Genomic DNA, 15,134 nt, shown 5'->3' on the forward strand with positions numbered 1-15,134 from the left:
CGATATTTAAATGTCCTGTTTGAAACGAGTTGTATGCGGTGTATATCTGGTTGATATTTGTATGCTCTAGCCATGGGTGTTGTCTCTGAAAGGCCACCAGCCTCTCCTCTCCTCTAGGGCCTATGCTGCTTCAAAGAACCTGAATTAAGTTTGGACATTATACAATTAACTTAATGTGTGTACTTCTTGAAATCATGCATTTAAAGAAAATTTCAATAAACATCAAAGTCTTGTTTATTGTGGAGAAGAGAGCCTTTGAGTGTATGAGGTGTGAGTAGTCGGTGGACCGGGCTGAGATGAGAGCATCTTTGTGTTGTTGAAGGTAGTCGGAGTGGGCTCTACTTTAAACAAGCTACACTGGAAGCAGAGCAACTGAGGAAGACAGGAGCTGTGCACTGAGAGAATACATTAGAATACATGTAGTGTATTTATGAAAAGTGATTAAATTATAAAATAGCTATAGCTTTGTGATTGTGTTTAGGCCAGCAGAGAAGGCTTTGGCCCTGACGGATCACCACTGATATACTGTATGTATGTGAAGGGGATCGAAAAAAACGCCTGAAACTGAAACTGGCTTAACAAATGAATTCTATGCATTACTGCAAGGCCAACAACTCACTGTCAGTCTTGGCTGAATAAATACATATTCTGGGGGGATGACTCAGTGAGAGGGGCGTATTCATCTGGATTAGTCCAAGTCTATGTAATGATGAAAACAAATCCATCGTTTTGTCATGATAAAGGATCTTACATTGAGTAATCTGAATTAAGCTGATTCAGCAGCAGAGATTAAAGAAGTGATTTTAATTGTGGGACGATTGTTTTGCTAGTGCACACTGCCTTTCACTAATCACTATCACAGTATGATCTGAAGGATGAATGAAGAGAGATGGAATTAGTTCTATAAAATCAGCTGTCTTGCCTCCTGAGTAAGTAACTTCGGGAAGTTTTACAAATCTGATGTTAGTCACCAGCAACTAAAATCTCAGGTCTCTCCGTTTAAGGCTTTCCTTTGTGGAGCTTTGACCGGAGGGTTGGGTCAACTGTTAACAAGCTGTGCAGTTGATGCTTGCGTTGGTTGTAGTTCCATCACAGAAATGGCCCCATAGAGGCTACTCAGGGCCAGTTTTACCATCAAGTGTAAAGATCTCCCCACACCACCGCTGTCAAAGCAACACTGTCCCTGTCTGGCGTCTGTAAACAGTCCGATTACTTCAGAGAGTAAACCCTAACAGTTACTGAGGTGCATGTAAAACACAAACCAATGTGTTATCCTGTTGTTGCCTGCAACAGTGACTCCAGCTGCCAAGCTTAAACCTGATACTATGTGTTTGAAGGGATTCATGCGAAACACAGTATTTCCAACAAAACAACTGCAATTTGATGTAATTCCCTGCATTAGTGTACTTCCAGTATGTTTGAGGCCAAAGCAATGTCTGCAGTGGTCAGCAGCGATGTGAAACACAGCAGCGTGGTCCCGTAGAGTACAGAGTGTCACTCATCCAACTCTGCTAAGACACATTGAAACATCTTGCGTTGATTTAGTTTACATGTAGAATTCATCGGCGTAACACTCCACCAGCTGTGTTCACTGTGAGAAGCATTTCACCTGAACCTGTTCTAATGGGACATGATGCTAGATGAAGTATGAATGCTCATCATCCACACTGAATAGTCTACAACTCTGTAGAACATAAAGGAGTAGAAGCAGGTATTCCATTTTTAATAACTGATCACATATATGTAATAGATATGTCTTATCCTCACTTCTCTTACATCCTTTGGTGTTTCTGGTTTCCTTTTTCATTGCGGCCTTATTTCTCGACCACTCTCGTTCATTCCTTCATTACTTTCCTCCATCCTCTCACCTCCTTTCCTTGCTCTTTGCTCTCGTGATCCTCAGGAGAGGGGGAGCTGGCAGCCGCTCACTACCAGCACGCCGTTAGACTCAAACCAGCGCACTACGTTGCCATGGTGAACCTAGGCCGCCTGCTCCGATCATCCAATGAGAACACAGAAGCTGAATCTTGGTACAAGAGGTGAGAAAATAATTGTTTTTTTTTCTACTCAGGGAGGCCTGGAGCCCAAATACGTATCCGCTGCAATGCTACTGCTGTGTAGCAAGCAGGCAAGGACCAGTGATACAGAAGGCAGCATCTAATCATTTGCTCTTTAATATTGATTCTGTCACTATTCAACCTACCTCCGTCCTGAACACACAGATGTTATTGATATTGATCTTTCCATCTAACGCCTGGCTAGAAAGCTAAGACATTCCCCAAAATGTTGCAGTGTTGCTTTAAGGAGGAGTTTAATAGTGCTCTGAATTCAGATCACTCAAATAAGTTGGTCTCTCTCAATCTGAAAAAATCTGCTAAAGTCTCAAGTATGTTTTTCAAGTTTTGAAATGTAAAATGAACCATTTAGATGTAGATGATATTTCATGCCTTCTTTAAAAATGCGTGTGATGTGTGTGACGACGCGGCTGTGTAAGACACACCCATAGTCAGCTTTGCTAGAACAGTAATAACTCATTAATTACTGTAGCATTCCAAACATACAGTCTACTAGCTTTTTGAAGATAAACTTTGGTCTAGGAGTTTAAATCAAGTTTGTGTTTGTATTGGACAGTTAATGTACAACAGCGCTTGGACAAATCTTAACACATTTTTGAATTATTAATATATGATGATATATCTAAATGAAAACAACCAGAGGCCTTGTGTTGTGTGATGTTATTGTTTATTATTTACATTGCAGTGAGGATAACCGGTGGTAACGGTGTTAATGTAAAATGCAGTCTGAAGTCTAGAGCATGATTAGAAGCTCCATGATAACATGATAGAAGATCAGAACAGCTTCTTTCCTCTCCCTCATTCAGTGACTGTTGACCTTTTCTTGCAGGGCGCTGCTGGTGACGAGGAAGGTGGACATCCTGACTCCGCTCGGAGCTCTGTATTACAACACGGGGCGGTACGAGGAGGCCCTGCAGGTGTACAAAGAGGCCGCCGCCCTGCAGCCAGACAGCACCGACATCTGGCTGGCTTTGGTGAACAGACGCACACCGACACACACTCAAACACCCACTGAATCATGGAATGTCAGGACATCTATATGTGTGTGTGTGTGTGTGTTTGGTTTGGAAACACACACAGTCACACACGCTGTTTCTGTCCCAGGCTCAGGTTTTGGCCATGGCCGGTCGTACCAAAGAGGCGGAGAAGATGACCCTGGACATCATATCCAGAGAAGGCAGCTGTATCGAATGTTACCGCCTCCTGTCGGCCATCTACAGCAAGCGTGGAAACTACACAGAGGTGTGTGTGTGTCTGTCTGTCTGTCTGTCTGTCTGTCTGTCTGTCTGTCTGTCTGACTGACTGACTGACTGACTGACTGACTGACTGTACTGTCTTGGCCTCAGTGTCTGTTCCTCAGAGGTCAGATAACTCACAGTTAGGAATGATAAACTCAGCAGGAGATACTTTCAGCTCCAACAGTTCACCGCTGCCACCTGTCCTCCCTCTATCACCACCATCACTCTATCACTCCTTCACTTTCCCTGTGACCCAGTTTCACAGTAAATATGAATTCTGTGGTATTAGTATGCAGATTGTTCACACTAGAAATCTACAGTACGATAAAATGCCAGTAGTCATACTAATATCGATGCCAGTGTGGTACATTCATTAAGAAGTTGTGGCCAGAAATGCCAGATTTTGATTTCAACTGACCATAATATTTATACAGTATATAAATATCAACTATCTCACATTATAACCAAACTGCAGATCAAACCTGGACTGGACCATGTGTCACTAAAAGACGCTTATGTAAAGCACAAAAGTATTACCAGCAAAATGTACTTTTCAGTACTCAAAAGTAATACTACTATGCACAATGGCACTATCAGTGTTTTACACTTTTAAAACACACTTCAATTTTACAAACTGGTCATATGTTTTGTATGTTAAGTCTTTATCTGGAAAGTAACACTCAAGAAAAGTGCTTCAAAATTGGCACTGTCAGTCAATGGTAGTAATAATAATAATAACTTTATTAATATAGCACCTTTAAAAACAGAGTTCACAAAGTGCTTTGACAGACAAGCAGCAAAAGCAAGACAATAACCGAAAGCACAGTGAGACCGTTGATACGATAAAAATAGACTAAGAAATAAATATTATATACTGTGTATATATATATATAAATAATATATTTAGTAAAATAGTTTAGTAAAATCAACAAATAAAACTAAAACAGAATTAGAACAGGAAAGCGGAGACGTCACATACGGCAGTCTGTAAAAATGTGTTTTAAGAAGTGATTTAAAATGGATTACTGATTCTGAGAGCCTCATCTTCTCAGGCAGCTCGTTCCAAAGCAGAGGGGTCCTGATGGCAAAAACACGGTCGCCTTTAGTTTTCAGCCTCGACTTTGGAACAGCCAGAAGCCCCCCCGAGGATCTTAGGCTGCGACCTGGCTCATAGGGCATCAACATTTCCTCTATACAGTATATGTTGGGGCCAGACCCAGACGTGCTTTAAAAGTGTTGAGTAAAATCTTAAAATCAATTCTAAAACGTAAGGGAGTCAGTGGAGAGAGGCCAGGATTGGGGTGATTTGATGTCGTCTGTTAGAACCAGTGAGAAGCTGAGCTGCTGCACTCTGAACTAGTTGGAGGAGAGAGAGTGACTTCTGGTTGTAGCCAGAGAGGAGGAGTTACAGTAGTCCAGTCTTCTAAAGATGAATGCATGAAGGACTTTTTCCAGGTCAGGTTGAGAGAGCATTCCTTTGAGTTTGGAGATGGTTCTTAATTGAAGAAAACAGGACTGGACAAGTTTTGTGACTTGTGGTTTGAAGAACTACTCCTACGTTTCTGGCAGTGGACTTTATGTTAACAGACAGGGGGCCAAGGGCCCTTTTAATGGGAGTGATAGGGTTTAGGGGACTACATATTATGATTTCTGATTTTGAGTTATTGACTTGAAGAACATGTTGTGCCATCCAACGTGTTGATATCATTAAGACAGTCTAAAATAGCAGCTAGGCTTCTTGGGTCATCAGGTCTCAAGGGAAGGTGTATCTGTGTGTGTATCAATGAACAGAGACATTATGACGTTGGATGATTGATGAATGATGTGTAAACGTTACTGGTAATGCTAGAAGCAAGATGTTTCTAGAGAAAAGAGAACCTCTGTGCTCTGTGCTGCTTGACAAATATACACATCTGGTTCAGTTGTTACTGTCCCAGTATGTGCCCAGTGTTAAAAGCCCTACTTTATGACAAACAGTGCCATTTTCCCATTAGGTCAAGCATCCATGCTGTCTTGAGCAATATGTGGTCCATTGACGACTAAACTGGAGACTTTGGTGCTGTCATGCCTGCACGGAGAGACATAACGTGTCCTGCTCCATGTGCTCATCGACCGTATCTGGCAACCCGCACTATAGCAGGAGATCCTGCACAGGACAGCTGGGTGGGAGGATACACAGTTTTTCATAAAGAAGTAGTTGTACCATGTAACACCCTCTAAAACCACAATTTGTCATTTTTTGTTTGAGTACAGATTAAATAAACAAGATGGACTTAGAAGCACACACCGAAGGCTCTCCTCCTTTTTCATCTTCATCTCATCTGATCATTCCAATACACAAATATGTTCACAGAACAACATGAATCTAAGTGATGAGTGAGAATGGTGTGGAAATGGTAGGCAAATGCTGCTTTGTTTATGTGTAGTCCTTGAGCTTCTGGTTTCACTTTTTGAATAACGAAAACAGTCTACGCCACCTGCTGGAATGTTATTCCCTCTCAAGCAGGCGCAGAACATTTGTGTGTAAATGGCTTTAGTCTTTGCGGTGTGTTGAAGTGCAGACACCCAGACACAGCGACTTGAGGCAACACAACAGTCGGTCTCTGTTGCTGATAGTTCTTTGATGTGAGTTTGGTGTGTCTGGGTCTAAAGAGAAAATGACTACAGACATACAGTCAGGTCCATAAGTATTTGGACTGTGACACAATTTTTCTAATTTTGCTTATTTACACAACCCCAATGGATTTATACTAATCAGTCAATGTGTGGTTGAAGTGTAGACTTTCAGCTTTAATTCAATGTCTAAAACAAAAATAATCACAATAACTGTTTAGGAATTACAGACACTTTTACAGTCATCCCCATTTTCAGAGGCTCAAAAAAGGCCATGAAAACGGTTTCATGGCCAGATGTGGTCGGTTCTGTCACTATTTCATGACAAATGATGCCAACAATAGGATTCAAAATGTTATATTTGCAGTTGGTAGTTGGTCCTTGGAACTTTCACCATGCAGACCAAAAAGGTGTCAATGCAAGTGAAGGAGAACATTATTAGGTTAAAAACATTGGTGTACCGTGGTGAAGAAAACCCCTTCATAACATCTACTGAAGTCAAGAACACTCTGGAGGAGGTAGGCGTTCCATTGTTAAAGACTACAATCAAGAGACGCCTTCAAGAATCTAATTACAGAAGGTTTACAACAAGGTGAACACCTCTGGTACCACTGAAGACCAGGAAGGCCTCATTAGACTTTAACAGAAAACATCTGAAACAGAATGACCAGTTCTGGAACATGATTCTTTGGACAGATGAAACCAAGATGAACTTGTACCAGAATGATGGTAAGAGAAAAGTGTGGAGAAGGAAAGGAACGGCTCATGATCCAAAGCATACCACATCATCAGTTTAACATGGTGGAGGCAGTGCTATGGATGGGCGTGTATGGCTGCCAATGGAACAGGGTCACTGGTGTTCATTGATGATGTCACAGCTGATAGAAGCAGCAGGATGAGTTCGGAGGTGTTTAGGGCTGAACTATCTCTTCAGATTAAGACTAATGATACTAAACTGATTGGATGGCACCTCACAGTGCAGATGGATAATGACCTAAAACATGCTGTAAAAACAACCCAAGAGCTTCTTATGGCAAAGGAATGGAATATTCTTCAATGGCCAAGTCAGTCACCTGATCTCAACCCAAGTGAGCAGCTTTTCACTTCCTTAAGATAAAAGTGAAGCAGAAAGACCCACAAACAAGCAGCAGCTGAAGGAGGCTGCAGTAAAAGGTCTGGCAAAGCATCTCAAGGGAGGAAACTCACCGTTTAGTGATGTTTATGGAGCCAGACTTCAGGCAATCATTGACTGCAAAGGATTTTCCTCCAAGTATTAAAAATAATGATTATATTCACAATTATGTTAATTTGTCCAATTACTTTTGAGCCTCTGAAAATGGGGATGACTGTAGAAGTGGCTGTAATTCCTAAACAGTTATTGTGATTATTTTGTTTTAGACATTGAATTAAAGCTGAAAGTCTACACTTCAACCACATATTGACTGGTTAGTTTCAAATCTATTGGTGTTGTGTTAATAAGCAAAATTAGAAGAATTGTGTCACAGTCCACATACTTATGGACCTGACTGTAATTTGTACATTCAATGCATATAATGTGTGTCCGTGTCAGGCGCTGGATGCTCTGGACAGGGCCCTGCAGCAGAGTCCCAGTGATCTGACAGTGAGGGCAGAGCTGTACTTCTCCAAAGGAAACCAGCTCAGAGAGATGAACCAGCTGGACCAAGCCTTCGAGGTACCGCTCTCTTCTGTCTCTTCAGCCAGGTTTCTATTCAAATGTGGCACAAATGTTAACCCAAATTTCCAGAAAATTGGCAAAGTACAATGGAAGTCAGGGGGTGGAGCAGGTCGTCGTTTAATCATAAGGTTGGCAGTTTAATCTCCGGCTCCTCATGTCTGCATGTCAAAGTGTCCTTGAGCAAGACACTGCTTTACAGCAGCCACTGCTCCTCAATGCAGAGGGCAACTTTCATGAACGAATATGACAATTTAAAATAAAGTTTCAAGTGTTTAATGAATTCCCGTTTCCATAACATGTTTGTCTCATGCATTCATTTGAGTAACATTACAGTCTCCTCATTGCATTAATTGTGAATCCCTTAACAAAACTGCTCCATAAGCTCTCTAATACAAGTAGTGTTGAGTAGTCGTGCTTTAGTTATTAATTAGAATGTCAGTACACAGGGAGACATACAGTGCAGCCCATTTATCTCCTGCTGTCTGAAGGAGATGATGTTGAAACTGCTTATTAATCGTTTTTTTACACTCGTGTGGTATTCCAGTGGCCGAAGTAGGATTTCGAAAACTTTCGGAACCTTTTTTTTTCGTCAACTCTGAAAAGATAGCTCAAGTGAGATAATTTGGGCTTGGAAACAGAAAATCTTTAGCAACACAAGCAACATGTCTGTCTTCAGTCTGATGGTTGGTCGATCCACCACTTTGGTTCAGACTGAAACATCTCGTCAACTAAATGAAGCGCTAGCTTAAGTTCAGTCAGGAAGACTATACTTTTGCATACTTAGGCCTGAAGGTTTATTTCTCAGTCATTCTGACATTCACTCCTCTCACACACGCTCACTCATAGTGTCCTGCTCTCATTGTTTGGGGCTGTCAATAGTGATATTAACTGGTCTCTTCATAGACACACCTACATCGTTAGCCTCTCATCTCACTGCTGTGTTTGTTTGGATATGGTTGTCTCTCTGCCTTTAGTACATCCATGCTGCTGTTACACCCAGAATGTGTAGAGGCGAGAACTCTTTCCTCCACTTGTAACAAGCTGATCGCCGGGTTGTCTTATTCTAAATCCAGCGAGCTATCCGTGCATTCCTCAGGGCCCAACATGGTTCAGACTCTGCCTCACCGGCCTCCCTCATCACCACCAGGCCTCCTCATTGCAGCTTAAATTCTGTAATAGCGATGGGCCTCAATTAGCCTACCTCAACTTCAAGGGCATCTGGCTTTATTGAAGCAGTCATATCAGAGACACACGTAGTCTCCTGTACCATAAAAGCCCTCTACCGGCTCACTTTGTGGGAAACCTTTAATGTAGCTGTCTCCATCTGATGTCACTTGTATGTTACTACAAGTACAGGTGTCTGGAAAAAATACACAGTCACCATTTAGTTTTTTTCATATATCAAATAAACAAAGGGAAGTACTTTATGCCAACTAGGCATAAAGTGTATGCCCAGCTCATAAAGACAGTAGGCAGAATCATGCAAGTCCCTGGTTATTGCTGACCTCGTCAAATCACAAAACAGAAACTTTGTTCCATGTTGAGTCGCTGCCTTCGTCTGACTGTTCTCACGATGCGTCCATCCGTTACTTTCATACAACGATGCCAGATTCTAATTTTGGGGTTCAGTATCTGGGAAGGACATTCTCACATGCTGACCCGAGGAGCCGGGGATCGAAGCGCCGGTCTTCCTATCACAAAAACTAAAAGGTGACCATGCTTCTGCCATCATGGCACTCCGGCTTTGGAAGGACCTGCCTGAAGAGAAACAGCTCACACAATCAGTAATCCATTTTACCTTTAATCCAATTTGAAAGACTTTTTACTGCTTTTTTCTGTTTATTTTGTATTTTCTTTTTATTTGTAACTATTGTATTGGTTTGTTTTTATTGTTTCATCTATTACACTGTTTTATAAGTATTTAAATGTTACCTTAGTTTGCCTGTGTGTTGTTCTATCACCTTGTGCCAAACTTTTCTATATAAATAGAGAAAAAAAGCTGCTAACTCAGGTCCAACCATACAAGAGATCCAGCTCATTACTGCTACTACTTCTCAACAGATCTGTTGGCACACTGAAACCCTTTGAATCTGTGGAGGAAGTTTCTGGAATGCCCTTTTCTGCACAGGAATGTGGATTGACTTCCTGAGAAAAAGGCTTGAGAGGAGAGCAAAGAAACACTTATAGGGAATTACTGGTGGAGTGGAAACAAGACTGTGGTCACAATATCTTTAAAGAGAGTGGATGGAGATAACGGTGTGATGTCTGTTATTTCTCTGGTATTATCAGTCTCTGAAGGAGCAAAACAGCCTGAGAAAGCGTTTGAAGTGCGGTTTAAACTGCTTCATTTTAGGACTTTTTAGAGCTAGAGCAGACAGCCTGGCTGCTGATTCAAACATCCACAGCCCTGCTCTAATCCCTGCAGATAACAAGCATAAATAAATGAGGTGCATATATTGAGGGTTTTAAATACTGAAACTGTTCCCATTGCTCCATTTGTTTATTAATCATATGTTGGCCTTGAAAACCAAATTTCAGCATGAGGCGTGATGAAGAGACTAAAATCCACAGCAAAGCAGAAGTCAAAGAAAAAGAGCGCAGGGGTCAGAAATTGAACTGTTTGCAAAAGTTCATCATCTTACCGTATTTTCCGCACTATAAGGCGCACCGGATTATAAGGCGCACCTTCAATGAATGGCCTATTTTAGAACTGTTTTTATATATAGGGCGCACCGGATTATAAGGCGCATAGAATAGAAGCTACTACAGTCAAACGTTTGACTGGGGTTGTGTTATGCATCCACTAGATGGAGCTGTGCTAAAGGGAATGTCAACAAAACAGTCAGATAAATCATTCAGTCAAACTTTATTGATTTTTGATTTCATTCACAATACGGTAACTTAAACGTAGAGGGGAACTTTTCCCTGATTCAGTAAACACGTAAAAGAAACAGTCTGATACCACTAAATCAAACGTTAGTGCATTCACAATATAGTAACTCTCGAGCGGTGTTTACCGCTATTACTTCGGCGACGCCCCTGACTACGGTAGCCGTAATGCTGCAAGCGGTGCGGCTTTGTAGTTTACCAGTCGTACTGAAACATTTTGACAGAGCGCCGTGTACAACCAGTATGGATCAACCAATTAACCAATTGATCCATATATAAGGCGCTCCGGATTACAAGGCGCACTGTCGTTTTTTGAGAAAATTATAGGCTTTTAAGTGCGCCTTATAGTGCGGAAAATACGGTACTTGTTTTTGATTTTTTTTATTCAGAGTGAGTTCATAAAAGCAGAGGGTCGTAGCAGAGTTGAAGGCCCTAACTGACACTAAAGTGGAAAATATTTTAGGGGTTGGACTGGGCCACTTAAATATATTCTTTGCATGGGTGAGAAGCTGCTACTTTATGTGAATACATTCTGTGGCGTGTCCTCTGTCTTTGACAAGTTTGTCACTCGCTGGTCTTACGCAGCAGGACTCTGCTAACAACTTACTGGCTCTCCTCCTACTGACATGAGAAGTCATTGTTGTCGGCACTCGTTTCAGTTTACCATTTGCTAAGTGTTTCGTTGACAAATTATCCCGTGAATGGTAACTTATTGAGTTTTTTTATCCCCTCCCTTACTATAATATAAACCTTGTTGTTGTTCCTTGAGTGGAATATGACACTGACCAGTCTGTTTTTGTTCCCTCCCACCAGAGCTACAAGCTGGCTGTCGAACTCAAACCTGACCAGTCCCAGGCCTGGATGAACATGGGAGGGATTCAGCACATTAAGGTAGCACACATCAATTCATTACTGAAGTCAACACACACTACTGCCATTCTGTGCTGGGTTCCATTCCAATGTGCTTAGCTCACTAATGCTCTTGCAAAAAATGCTAAAAGAGTTCTTGTCATGATGTACGGTGACTTATTATTTCAAATATGATGGTATTCATTCTCACGGTTTCACAGATCATTGTAGTCACGTACTCACACTCTAAATACTCACACTGCATGTAACAAGACGTTTTCAGGCTTTTTGAGCTCATCCTTTCCATCCATTTCCATCCTTTCCCCATCATGAATGTATTTCCTCTGTAGCGGTATTTGTATTTGGTATCGTTTTGGCCTTTCAGGACCATGTTTTTTCCATACATTCTTATTTACTCACGATCAATGAATACTAAAGGAATTGGATCAGTTATGTGTCAGATTAATAATTCCTTAATCTACCCCTCATACCCATTCCTAGTATTTAGGTGATTTGTGCATCAGCTGGGCTTAGATTAAACACGTGTTAAACAGTAAACTGCAGTTAAGCTATTGACAGAGCAACAGCCCGCGTTCATTCTGGATTGAACACATATTGCTGTACACATGTATTGTTCTGTATGTGTGTGCAGGGAGACTATGCAGCAGCCAGGATGTACTACCAACGAGCTCTGCTTCTGAGCCCTGGCTCCAAACTTCTGAAAGAAAACTTGGCCAAGCTGGACCGACTGGAGAGAAGACTGACAGGGGGAGCGTAGACCACCGCGGGTCTCCAAACACTGTACCATCCTGGGCACAGATAAGGAGAGCAGGGCACGGCCCAGCCCTCAAAAGCCCAAACACCAGCCACCAGGCAGCTGGATACTAAGATCACCAGCCTTTGTAGGAGCAGGACGAGGGTGAACCTGTCAGGTCTGCAGCGTGTTTGGAGGTGGGCCGGGTGTGGAGTCAAAGAGACTGGTCAAGCTACAGTCCACACACCTTTCCTCGTGTAGATAGAATCGATTGATTCATCTTCATCAAGGGATTGCACATCAGCTTTTGACATTTGTGTTTGATTGATTTATTATTTGGGTCCATGTGAAGGCATTTTATTTAAGGCACTTAATCACAGATTGTACTTCAGTCCTATGTGAGAATTGTTCATGTATATACATTAGTGCAGTGGGAGTGTGTGGAACATGTTATTATTTTGAAGTAAGTCAGCATGGGAACAGTGGGTGTAACGCAATAATCTAAGCTCAAAGTCTCAGCGTTGACCAAGGAGTCAAAGTCACTGACCAGGAGTCGGCTCGCGGCACAGAGGACATTTAAATCCAACACCAAACCACAGGTGGGACATTGGGACAGTCAATGTTTTGCAGGGTTGGGGAAGCTGCTTTGAATATGTAGCTTATGAAGGTACAGGATGCTCTTCATTGGAAGTAATTAAGGCACAGCAACACTACACTTGTGTTGAAGTAGATTAACAGGACAGGTCAGCTGCCGTTCCCACTCTCTCTCTGCTCCATACTGTCAAACCAGCCCAGTAGCTTGATTCTCCCCTGAATCAGAACACTGGGAATCTCTGGGTGCAAAGTCTGAACAACTGTAGCATTTGGTTGTGCTTCTTGAGCAATAACATCCTGCTACTGTAAATGTTGCATACCTTTTGAAAATGGCTATGCAACCCAAACGCTACCGCTAAATAGCTACTACATACAGTATAGTGCTACTGTTCAGTACTGTCACAAGTTTAGTCCTAAAGTTGAGAGTACATGAGCTGAAATTCCATCAGTTTACTTGAAACATTCTGACGGCTGAAATTACAACTCGACTCTGTTGCACTGAGTGGTGTTTCTTTTACCTCACAGGGATCTTTGGCCAATAGTTGACACCCTCTTGCAGAAAGCACATTAACCAGATAATGGCAAAGTTTAATTTTGGCAAGTTTGGCATTAAAGCTAGGGTTGGTAATCTTGACAAACTAGTGAGGGTACGCTTGATCATCCTTAAAAAAACCCGGCTAATGTTGCCAACCCTTTTCCAAAGAAATTAGCGAGCAGCACCATCTCCAAAACTTGCTAAAAGTAACGAGAAAGTCTCCAAGTTGGCAACAATGACAGCTCGCCCCTTCAGGCCTCTCTCCAAGGCCAACATGTCCATAATGCACATAAACAACAAACGTGCCTATTGTTAGTACTCACAAGCAGTTTGTGGAAGACTGATGCAGTGTGTGCGCAGGCAGGTAAGCAGGCTGGTAGGCCGTCATCACCAGTCAGTTCATTCGGCCCGAATGGAATCTGAATCGGACGTCTTATTACAGTCCTGTGACAGACGCAGATTTATTTTTTTTCTTCTTTTGTCAGAACATTTGATTCATAGATTGCTGTTTGGCCTCCGTGAGAATTTCTACTAATATAGCTAAAATGTTTTTGAAGAAAATTACCAACCCTAGCTTTAATGTTGATTAGCTACAGCTGTCATTCAAATCAATAAAAGTAATTCTCAGTGCCAACTAAACTTGAATTTTTCATACCTGCCTGTGATCGTTTTTTTTGTTGGTCTGCACTCACTGCCACTTGATGACACGAGTCAGCTCTATGCACCAAAGACACACAGTCGAAAGCTCCAAAAAGTTAGTAAGTGGTCCCTTGAGTTTGGATTATTGTGTTGAAGAGATGAGGTTTGACACAACATTGACTTTCTTCCCACTCCCTGCTCGAGTATATTAGTGAAAAGAAAATGCAAAATCTGTAAAGATCTGGGATTCTATGATTAAATGTAAGAACCATGACGGCTGCCTTTTCTTTAAAGTCTATGTTCTTCTGACCTCCATTTCCAGAACTAGCAACATTCTAAGATTATATTGCGAGCCTTCTGCGAGTATAATAAGCTAGTTCATCTACTCCTGTGTGAAGAGCTGAAACGTGACTTCATGCGTACCATAACCTCTGAAGATTACTGTTTGGTTTCTTGTTGTGGTTTTGTTAACAGTGATGTTGATTATGAATGAATATTGTTGTGGAATGACAATGGGATGAAAATGAAGTGACTAGTGCAATGACTGACTTGCACCAAGAAAATAAAGTATATGTTTTATTAAATGGTGTTTGGAGTTATTGCTATTATTATTACAAATGTTTATGTATAAGCCTTGACAACCTATGGTTACCCATTTAACCCACTATTTAGATTCACAAAGATGTTTACGTGTATATCTGCTGAATAATTATTGCAGCCTTAAACATACAGATGGGAGAGAGCATCAAAAGGCGGTTGAAAAAATGTATCATAGTGTGGCATTTTCCCAACAAGACAGATACATTGTTATGGGATTATGTCAAAACATTTCTCAATTGTAAGCCAGAAGCTATCTGGCTACCCAAGGAGAGCAGGTCAAATACATGATGACTTTATCTTTACAAAATCTATGTCAACAAAGCAGTCAGAACTCCTAAACGCTTTGTGAGGCAGATTTAGCATGAGGAATAATATGTCCTCTTGATCACTGATCACTGAATCAGACAGATTTACATAGCTGATGTTCAGCGATCATTACTATGTGCGGCAATTCTGATTCATCTCAGATGAAGTGGCAATGGTGCAACAGCTTAATGGGGAAAAGGATGTCTTCATGGGGGCCATGACAACTGCCCATGCCAGACAGATGCTTTATGATTTGTTGGATAAATTGCAGGAACATGTGTTGTAATGTTTCACTAAAAGGGTTGTCTTTACATCAGGGGCTGGTGATTGGTATCTCGGTGATTTG

General features: G+C 41.6%; 1 protein-coding gene across 2 annotated transcripts in view; it reads left to right on the plus strand.

The window, feature by feature from the left end:
• tmtc1 (transmembrane O-mannosyltransferase targeting cadherins 1) overlaps window positions 1–14,466 on the plus strand; it is an 84,132-nt gene extending 69,666 nt beyond the window's left edge. The window contains exons 14-19 of one of the 2 annotated variants that reach the window (XM_068717137.1): window positions 1,904–2,039; window positions 2,905–3,049; window positions 3,180–3,317; window positions 7,497–7,619; window positions 11,325–11,402; window positions 12,013–14,466. In XM_068717137.1, the coding sequence (XP_068573238.1) occupies window positions 1,904–2,039; window positions 2,905–3,049; window positions 3,180–3,317; window positions 7,497–7,619; window positions 11,325–11,402; window positions 12,013–12,138 (746 nt within the window). In that variant the 3' untranslated portion in view covers window positions 12,139–14,466. The remainder of the gene's footprint in view (window positions 1–1,903; window positions 2,040–2,904; window positions 3,050–3,179; window positions 3,318–7,496; window positions 7,620–11,324; window positions 11,403–12,012) is intronic. The other variant, XM_068717138.1, reaches the window with a different exon arrangement.
• Window positions 14,467–15,134: the final 668 nt, after the last annotated feature.

The sequence above is a fragment of the Cebidichthys violaceus genome, unplaced genomic scaffold, assembly GCF_023349555.1.
Source record: "Cebidichthys violaceus isolate CVI_PGR_0920_01 unplaced genomic scaffold, fCebVio1.0.p SCAF_21, whole genome shotgun sequence".
NCBI lineage: Eukaryota > Metazoa > Chordata > Actinopteri > Perciformes > Stichaeidae > Cebidichthys > Cebidichthys violaceus.